The 9,698-nt window shown below is 34.2% G+C and overlaps 1 protein-coding gene across 2 annotated transcripts; it reads left to right on the top strand.

The window, feature by feature from the left end:
- The first annotated feature begins 538 nt into the window (after positions 1–538).
- On the top strand, positions 539–8,726 carry LOC114367896 (serine/threonine-protein phosphatase PP2A-4 catalytic subunit-like). 2 transcript variants are annotated; one of them, XM_028325148.1, is made up of 11 exons: positions 539–790; positions 1,960–2,016; positions 2,382–2,465; positions 2,786–2,857; positions 3,611–3,682; positions 3,947–3,987; positions 5,440–5,506; positions 7,527–7,718; positions 7,838–7,927; positions 8,021–8,128; positions 8,234–8,726. In XM_028325148.1, exons 1-11 carry the CDS (start codon positions 695–697, stop codon positions 8,297–8,299), a joined length of 945 nt encoding a protein of 314 aa, XP_028180949.1. In that variant the 5' UTR covers positions 539–694; the 3' UTR covers positions 8,300–8,726. The 2 variants fall into 2 exon arrangements, with proteins under 2 accessions (XP_028180949.1, XP_028180951.1); XM_028325150.1 differs by lacking the exons at positions 539–790; positions 1,960–2,016 and adding an exon at positions 2,561–2,707.
- The last annotated feature ends 972 nt before the right edge of the window (positions 8,727–9,698 follow it).

The raw sequence follows: 9,698 nt of genomic DNA, 5'->3' as shown, positions 1-9,698 counted from the left end.
TGCCTAAAAAGTTAAATTTGTTTATCAAAATATAATGTGCTGATAAATTGATGTTAAAAAATGAAAAATATAAATTTAATTTATAAATGTATAATAGTGCAATAATTAGTCATATCATTAAATTTATGAAATTATTCAATTTTAGTGGTTTTAATATTTAAGGAATAATTTAACTGAAATTATATTATTTGAGAACTAATTTAATATTAAGTTATAAAATTTAAAAATTAATTTATTATTATTAAAATATTAAAAAGATTAATTCATCACATTTTTTATCCATTCAAAGATTAAAGTTGAATTTTTTATTTTTTAAAGATGAATTTTGAAGTGACTTACACTTTCATTGAATTTAGCTATTTATCCATAATTATTAAATTCCTTACATTAAATATATATTTTTTAGAAAAAAAATAGTGAATGGGTGAAGCTCCTCTTGCAAAATTGTAAATTGAAAAAATCTGAAAGGAAAATAATAATTAAAAAACCAAAAAAGAAACAAACAAAAAGAGCATTTTACTAAAGGCATCGTCCAAATCAACCGCCATTACATAAAACAATCAATTTTTTTTTTCACTAACTCCGCTCTCTGCTCTTCTTCTTCCCCCACACCGGAGGAGAGAAAACCAAAATCACTCTTCACTGTTAGGGTTAGGGTTTCGATTTTCCCCTTATCCAATCTCGCAGCAGCGAGATGGGCGCCAATTCGTTGCCATCGGCGGAATCAAACTTCGATCTCGACGAGCAGATCTCGCAGCTCATGCAATGCAAGCCACTTTCCGAGCACCAGGTTTCCATTCCCCTCGTTCTTCACGATCTGCTCCGTTTTGATTTGGACTTTACCTTGACTTGAATTTGTTCATTGCTTAATTTTTTCATTTTTTTTGTCTCACTCTCTTTTCCGTTTTTGAATCGATGAGAATAGGAGTGTTGGAAATCGCTCGTACTTGATGTGGAGAAATTATGACGATGATTTTTTTTTTTTTTATATAGAAATGGAAATTGGTCGGAAAAAGAAACAATATAGATTTTATTTTCGACAATTTTAAAAGCCGTTTCCTGTAATCCTGATTGCATTTGTATGTAGTTGAATAGCCGTTTAGAGTAATATGGATTAATCAATTTCATGCTTTTTGAAGGAAATCTTATTTATGGATGGTTGATTATGGTATGTGGATCTTACGAATTGCTTCCTTAGGCTCGATATTTAGAAAATCTAGTCTAGGATTTTGTATATTTGAAACACTGGGAGGGCTTGCTTGCCTAGAAGTTACTTTTCATGTGATTTTTTCCGCATTAAAAGCTTGAGACATGCATAAAAACCCGTGAAAATCAGAAGCTATATGGAATAGCTTCTACTTTGGATGTGGGTATTGTTTAAAGTGATGCTAAACCAAACAGCCTATTGAAGGCATCCGACACTAAGAATCAGAATTTTCACGGACTGCTGCTAATAAAGTTTCACACGGCTTTGTTGGCATCTTAGTGGAGCAGTGTTTACGAACATCTGTGGGTTTTCTCTCTAACTTGTACATAGAACCACAATGCAGAAGGAGTTCTATTGTTCTAAATACGTTGTGTTGGTGCTACTTCTGTGGTCTCATCCACTTTTCGTAATAAATTCATGCTGTCACTCTTGTATCAGCAGTATAGTTTATTTGTCTGTCCTTGCAAAAGATCTTGTCTGTCAAAGTTTGTATGCTTGAAAATTGACTTAGATGGGAAAATGAATAGATTCCATTGCTTCCTTTGTGACCTATTTGCTCTTTGATAGTCATTTTGCCTTAAAAATTTCATATATGTTCATTTTTCTCTCTCTATTTTTGGATTGTTTTAACAAAGCACGATGACTTTTTTTTTGGAAGTTGTCTCCAATATCATTTCCTCCTGACTATTATGATCTCTGGGAAAATAAATATTAAAGTAAACTAACACTCTTGTTTTCTATTCTGCCTGTAGGTTAGAGTTTTATGTGAGAAGGCTAAGGAGATTTTGATGGAAGAAAGTAATGTCCAGGTGCAACCCTCTCTTCTTTTTTATTTCTTGTGTTATGTTTCAATATTTCTCTAGACATTGATTTCACTTTTCATTGCTATTTCATCTTCTGCTTGCTTTGTGTGAAAAGTAATCCTTTGTAGTAGAAATAAGTTGTTGCTTATTGAACATCATATTTTTAGGTTTTCCCCCTTATTATTAGGGTTCATTTGTCTGATATTATTACTTCTATTCCATGTTTTGTAGCAGGAAGAAGTAATTCTTTCTATATTCTTTTTTGTAAATTCTTCTGCAATACATCTCACTATTTCAATGCAACTTTTAATTGCCCGTTTTTTTTTTCTCTTGGAGAGAAAGCATTAATTTTTATCTCTCCTGTATCACAGCCTGTGAAAAGCCCTGTGACAATTTGTGGTGATATTCATGGGCAGTTTCATGACCTTGCTGAACTATTTCGAATTGGAGGGAAGGTATCAGTTCTGACTATCACTTTCCTTTTGTATTCAACTCCCTGTTTCAGCTGGGGAATGTCTTAACTAACTAACTGAGACCTGCCATAGAAAAGGCTTTTGAAGATTGAAGTGCTTCAGAGGTATCGCAGAGTAGATTGTATAACCAGGGAACTACTACTTGAATTCACTACAACCCTAATATTACCACGTTAAAGTTTACTAACATGTCACTGGTGCAAAATGAACCTTTTTGTGATAAGGTTTCTGTTTTTGTTTTTTATATTATACTTTGCTGATTATTTAGCTATGGAATCTAAGAATATTTGTTTTGTTTGCAGTGTCCAGATACTAATTACTTGTTTATGGGTGATTATGTGGACCGGGGTTATTATTCAGTTGAAACTGTAACAGTAAGTACATTAAAGATAAACTTGTGGAATTTTCTGCACCTATTAATAGTTGTTGCTATGTGGTTTAGTAGCTTGTTCCCCTCTCCGGGAGCTTGTATTTTATGTTATTCATGCTTTTTGGCATGTGAATCTATGAACGTATGGATATGCATTCAAGTTGCTTCTTGCTATTAGGGTGGAACAGAATACTGGGCTGCCCCCAATTGGCAAGTAGCTCCTTTCAAGTTTCAAATTTATAATATAACAAGGAAATATAATAATTAGAATTTGCACTGTGCAGCATTATTAGCGGCTTTTTCAACATAGTCAGATTTAGAAGGCTCCCCTGTTGATAAAAATTATAAATAAGTCTGCATTGTATTATTATTATAATTCAAATTTTGAAGATAAGTTTGTCTGCGTCAATTGCTCAACTTGTGAATATCAAGCAGAGGCATATGGTTGAATTTTAATGTTTGATAGCTGTTTCTGAATTGGCATTTTTATTTCTGAGATCATTAAAGGTTATCTAAGCATACTAGATCTCAATCATCAGTTATAGTAAATTCTTTTCCATTAGTGTCATAATGTTTATGTACATGACTACATCTAAAAGATTGCAATTTTTTTTGCTGGATATTAGTTGTGCTGTTATTGTCTCTTAGATTACTGAATGAAGTTAGATGTATATTTATTTATTTGAACATATCTTTATATATTGGCTGGATATTGTTGTATTGTATGTTAGAGGTACTAATTAGTTATTCTCTCCAGCTTCTTGTGTCACTGAAAGTGCGATATCCTCAGCGAATTACTATTCTTAGAGGAAACCATGAAAGCCGTCAGGTATGCTTAATCTTCTTTCATTCAAAATTATGTATTATGTTCCTGAGGTTCTTTTATCAGACTTTTTTATGGAGTTATTAACTTGTATTCTTTAATGCCGCCAAAATTAACTTGTCTTGGAGGCTTTCTAGTTGTATAATGTGCTGTTTGTTACTGTTCAGTGTTCAGGCTTTGATTTTAAGACTCATGTGTTAGTTGTTGAACTAATTGTTCCTTTCTTTATTCTTTATATATATATATATATATATATATATATTTGCACAGATCACTCAAGTATACGGATTTTACGATGAATGCCTCAGAAAGTGAGTTTTCAAAACCTTCATTTAGAGGTCAATGGGGAGGGAAGGGGATACTTCCTTTTAAGGGCAATCTATGTACTTATGATTGTATTTGTTCAAGTTAGAGTTTATTGTTGTTGATTGTGAATGTACACTATGTTGGTTTCATAAGCTTGTGTTAAGAACTTAAGATATGTACTGGATACTGTATAAGCTGTTTGGGAAATCCTTTTTCTTTGTTTCCTGCAATTGTCGTTGTACTTGTAACATTAGATTTTGATTTTCTAGTATCTTTACATGCACTGAACTGGAGTGATCATCCAAACTTTTACAGTGATTTGACACTGTCTGCAACCATTTGATTCCAGATTCTCTATTTTGAGATGTTCAGTTTTTTTTTTATTGATATGTGGCAAGTGGCAACATCTGAGTAGTGTTGTGGAAGTTGTATGGGTACACACTCTATTTTTGGTGTACAATGTCCTTTTCTTGTTAACATGGGTAAAGAACAAATAGTTCTATTCAACATATTGGTCTAAATTGAAATTAAGAAAAATATAATAAGCAATGATAATTTGTTGGATCCGATTTTGCAGACTAGATGACTTAGACAAACTTTTAACATCAGTATGGCTGTCTAGTTGGCATTTGGTAAATGACAAGAAAATGCTGCTTTTTGAGGGAGGGTTGAGGATGCATCTGATGTGATCTATGCCAATCTTTCTTTCATGACCCTTGCTTTCATTATGTGTTTCTGTTATTAGTATTATCAAATAGATAAATGGCTACAACCATTCAGAAACTTTTTGTTTTGAAGATATATGATTTGTAAAGTTACTTCCTTTGTATCTAAAGCAGATTTCATGATTCTGGTTGCCTTATTTTGGTTACATCCAGTTGTCTATTTTTTTTTAAACAGTAATATTCCATATGTTCAATGAAGGCTTTAATATTTAGATTTGAGATTGAAATTGAGATTGGACTTTTGTTTGGATGAGGGGAAAGAAAAATTTGAAATTTGAATTGGAGAGAAAATGAGGAGAAAATTTTGACATTTTTGTTTGTTAAAGTCATCTTTCTCTTTATTTTCTCTTAACCAAATAAAAGTTTGTAAAAAATTTCTTTCTTCCCTATTTTCTTTTCCTCCATCCAAACATAGGGTAAAGGTTACACAAGCATCTGTGAATGTGAATTGTAACAAGCTAATAAGATGTGGTATGATAAATATTGATAGAAATATAGGACTAGTAGTCTTAATGTTGGCAGGCTTGAGCTACATTATGACTAATACACCTAATAAGTTCGAACAAATATTATATGCAATTGGATTTAGATTGAGATGCAGCTTGACTAGATCTGGATTTAATTCTTTTTAGGTTCAATTTTATGAGACTATGGAATATGGATCAGTATATCATAAATGGTTTTTTTTAAGAGTATTATAAAGGTTCAATCTTGTGCTTGTTTCTTTTGCAGATATGGTAATGCTAGTGTTTGGAAGATCTTTACAGACCTTTTCGATTTCTTTCCATTGACTGCATTGGTTAGTACACTTTTTCCCCCTAATTTGTGAACTGTGATTTTAACTGGTGTAAAAGGCAATAAATATTGAGAATAAACTGCATATCAGTTATTATGTAAATTTGTTAGTAAATTACTTTTTTTCCCTAGATTAAGCAGATTTATCAGCATTTTCCTCTTTTTTTGTCAGAGGGTTGGAGGAACCCTTTACCCTAGAGCAGTACCTAATGAATTTTAAATTAACTTAAATTTACATGTTCTATTGGTAGTAAAATGTTGGAGGGGTGACTGGGACAATGGACTTAGACATGATATGGTAATTTTTAACAAACTCACATTGTTTGTTTAAGCATAGATAGGGTTGCATACTGGTATTATGTTTCCAAATTTTTTTTTTTGATCAGCAAAGATAATATAATTTTATATATGAAACTGAGTACCAGAGGTACCGATACAGATAGACCAGTAAGATGGTTCCCAAGAGCAGACTAAGGCAGTCTCGAAGGGAACCATACTGGAGAAGAAGAATACATATATGAAGACCCTAAAACTCTATCCTTATCTACCAGCAAAAGCCTCTGTAATGTTAGATGACCACTGATTATAATTGGTTACAAAATCCTTCTCATATCTTCTTAGCCATGTCCAAAGCAGAAATGTAGCATCCTCCATCAGTTTGTTTCCATTGAAGATCCCATTTGAGAATATAATGTTATTTCTCATCTGTCACACAGACCATGTAAGCGCCACCCACCAGACCCTCCACTTGCTAACGCAAATTCCTTTGACCCCGTCACTCATATGTTGGGCAAAATGTTGCATTTGAAGCAGTGGAAAAACAGTGGAGATGTTCACCCAGGACATGGTTTCCCACCAAAGAGGTATGATTTTGCTGCACTGGAAAAATAGATGTGGTGTATCCTCCACTGTGCTTCTGCAGAATGGGCAAGTTTGGTCCTGTATTTCCACCTGCCGCCTATTTAGGTTTGCCTTAGCTGGCAATCTGTCTCGAAGTAACCTCCAAACAAAAACTGCAGCTTTGGATGGAATCCTCAGTTTCCATAATTGAACAAAATCTGCAACATCTTCCCCCTGCACTGCATCCCCCCTCAGCAAGTCATAATCAGATTTTGCTGAGTATTTACCAGATGGTTCTAGTTTCCAGACCCAATCATCCCTACAGTTCAGCTGGACCCTCACTCCTGCCACCTCATTTATGAAGCTGTCAGCCATAGATACCTCACTATCGAATAAATGTCTCCTCCATTGGAAGTCCCATTCCCAACCTGTGCCTTTGTGATCTCCCATTTGCTGAATAAGGTGATTTTGTTGACAAGAAATAAGATATAATCTTGGGTATTTGGCTGCCAGTGCTGTCCCACCACACGTCCACTTGTCCTCCCAAAATTTAATTCAATCACCGCATCCCAACTTCCACACCATGCTATTGTGAAAAGCAGACTCTTGTTGCAGATGGTGGATTGCCAATTTCAGATCCCTCCACCAAAAAGAATCATTAGAACCTCAAGATGCTTCATCTAAACTCCTCCAACCTCCATACTTTGAATCCAACACTTTAGCCCATAGCTCATTATGGTTTTGGAATAAACTCCATTTCCATTTGCCCAGCAATGCCAGATTGAAACTGTTGATATCCTTGATTCCCAGCCCCCCTCTATCTTTTGGGAGACACATTGTCTCCCATTTGACCCATGCAATCTTAGATTGATCATGGCCGCCACCCCAAAGGAATATTCTCTGGATACCCTTGTAGTTCTTTGAAATTTCTTCCATTTTAAAGGTGATCTATGTAGTCTTTTAATTAAAAAAATGATGGTCTGTAACTACACTGAATTTCTGTGTTAGTGAATTTAAAATGCTCACATTTGTTCTGTTAGTTTGTAGTTTGCAACTAGATCAATTGCCATTCATTTTCATTATAATTATTGTCTTCTTGCCATAATGAAAAAGCATTGGCAGTTAAGGATCATAGTTTTGGGTTTTTGATCATTCACCTTCTAATTTAATATGGTCCCTTCCAGGTTGAGTCTGAAATATTTTGTTTGCATGGTGGGCTTTCACCTTCAATTGAGACTCTTGATAACATAAGGAACTTCGATCGTGTTCAAGAGGTTCCTCATGAAGGGCCCATGTGCGATCTGTTGTGGTCTGATCCAGATGATAGGTGCGGCTGGGGAATTTCTCCTCGTGGTGCTGGATATACATTTGGCCAGGTAACTAAAGATATAATTTCTCAATTCTATATGTTGGTGAACATATTATTTTTGAAGCATTCAGAGAGATTGACTACTGTATTTTATATTCTTATTCAAATTCACATTCTTTCTTTCAGGATATATCCGAACAATTTAATCACTCAAACAAGCTCAAGTTAATTGCTAGAGCTCATCAGCTGGTTATGGATGGATTTAACTGGGCTCATGTAATTGACCTTCTCATGGAATAATCTTTTTTGTATTGTTTGCTTTGGAATTATGGGAGTGAAGTTTAGATGTCCATTGTTTTGTTGAAACAGGAACAAAAGGTGGTTACCATTTTTAGTGCACCTAACTACTGTTATCGATGTGGGAACATGGCTTCCATTTTGGAGGTTGATGATTCCAAGGGCCATACGTTTATACAGGTCTCTCTTCCTATCTTGTTTTAATGTAATTTGCTCCTATACTGCTTGGTAAAATATTTTTATGTGCACTAGATCGCTGGACATAAATTTGGAATGTTCTTGCAGTTTGATCCTGCTCCCAGGAGAGGAGAACCTGATGTCACCCGTAGAACGCCTGATTACTTCCTATGATGTTGCTGCCGCATATCATACTCCTGGCACAGTTACATCTCATTCTGCACAAATTTCTAGTACTTTGTGCATCCTCATCCTCGTTGATGAGATTGCTGTAAGCACTTAAAATCTTTGGGTATGCACTCCTAACTTTTTTGGTCATTGCCCAAATACCGCATTAATGTAAATTAGGTAGGTAACATTCCAGTTTTTTGTGACGCTCAAGAACTTGCTGGAGGTCCAATTGGAGAAGTCTCCTAGATGATGGCCAGGTCCGAATATGTATTGTTCCAGCGCAATGTGGATATTTTTTTGTTTGTGTTTCCCCATCTCTAGAAGTAATGACTGGGATTTTATATTTCTGTTGATGATTTGCTTTGCTATGTTCTATCAATTTTCAGTAAAAGTTGCATGATAATAGTGATTCAGTTTTGTTCTTTACTAATTATGTTCAATTTCATTCTTAGAGCTTATTGGTGGTCATCACTTGGCTTCAGATTGCCAGTGAAAAGAGTATATATAAACTCGTCAAACTTTTTGTTTAGTAGTCAAATTAATTAGTTGTGAACGAAAGGAAATATGATTTTTTTTCTCCCTTACCTGTTGGCTTCAATACAGTTGTATATTTCTATAAAAAAAAATAATTTAGTAACTGAATATCACTATCTGCTAAGTTCAATCTTTGGTTGACATCAACCAAGCTGCTTTAGTTGTCCAGGTCAGTCCTGATCTCCGGTGTGGATTTCATTTCTAACCCTTGTTAAACAAATGTGGGATTTTCAAAATAAATAAATAATTGTTAATATTTACCAATTTATTTTACTGAAGAAAACAATTCTTTTTTAACTTATTTGACTTTTATACCTAAAGAAGTTAGAAATTTCCTCTTGGAAGGACAAATAATGTAAATAGCAAGAAACACGCACGAGGCCTATTACAGAAAAATTAGATTTGAATTAGAAGGTAAATAATTAGCTCATCACATTTTTGTTTTCTTTGGCACAGATTCAGAGAATTTTTCTTCTGTGTTCACAGTTTATGGAACTAAATGAGAAAGCAATTATCGTCTAAACACGTTTTTTGCCACGGAATTATTTTAACTAAGAAATTACTATTAAACGTAGGAATTTCTGTTTTTCAACTTGTCTCCCAGAGTTATAGTTGAGTAAAATTTATCCTACAATGTGATTTGACCAGCGATACAACCTCTTCATATTTATACCCAACCTTTGAAAATAGTCGTTATACAACGGATGTCTTAGCATCACAAAATCATGAATGAAACAAAGGATTGCACAAGATCGACAACAGAGCAAGGCCATTATACTGAAGAAATCTTAATACAGTATCAACATCAAAAGCTTCGCGCCGCAACACTATTTGTGCAAATAAACTTGTGTATGTACTCTACCTGTGT

Source organism: Glycine soja, chromosome 9 (genome assembly GCF_004193775.1).
Source record: "Glycine soja cultivar W05 chromosome 9, ASM419377v2, whole genome shotgun sequence".
Classification (NCBI taxonomy): domain Eukaryota; kingdom Viridiplantae; phylum Streptophyta; class Magnoliopsida; order Fabales; family Fabaceae; genus Glycine; species Glycine soja.
Note: the sequence above shows the minus strand (reverse complement) of the source record. Positions and strands in the feature narration are given on the sequence as shown.

What these genes read in the sequence shown, in the direction of transcription:
- LOC114367896 (XM_028325148.1), top strand. Translation starts at nt 695, where the DNA reads ATGGGCGCCAATTCGTTGCCATCGGCGGAATCAAACTTCGATCTCGAC. An exon ending in TATTTCGAATTGGAGGGAAG is followed by an intron (nt 2,466 to 2,785) that starts GTATCAGTTCTG and finishes TTTTGTTTGCAG; the next exon opens with TGTCCAGATACTAATTACTT. An exon ending in ATTCAGTTGAAACTGTAACA is followed by an intron (nt 2,858 to 3,610) that starts GTAAGTACATTA and finishes TATTCTCTCCAG; the next exon opens with CTTCTTGTGTCACTGAAAGT.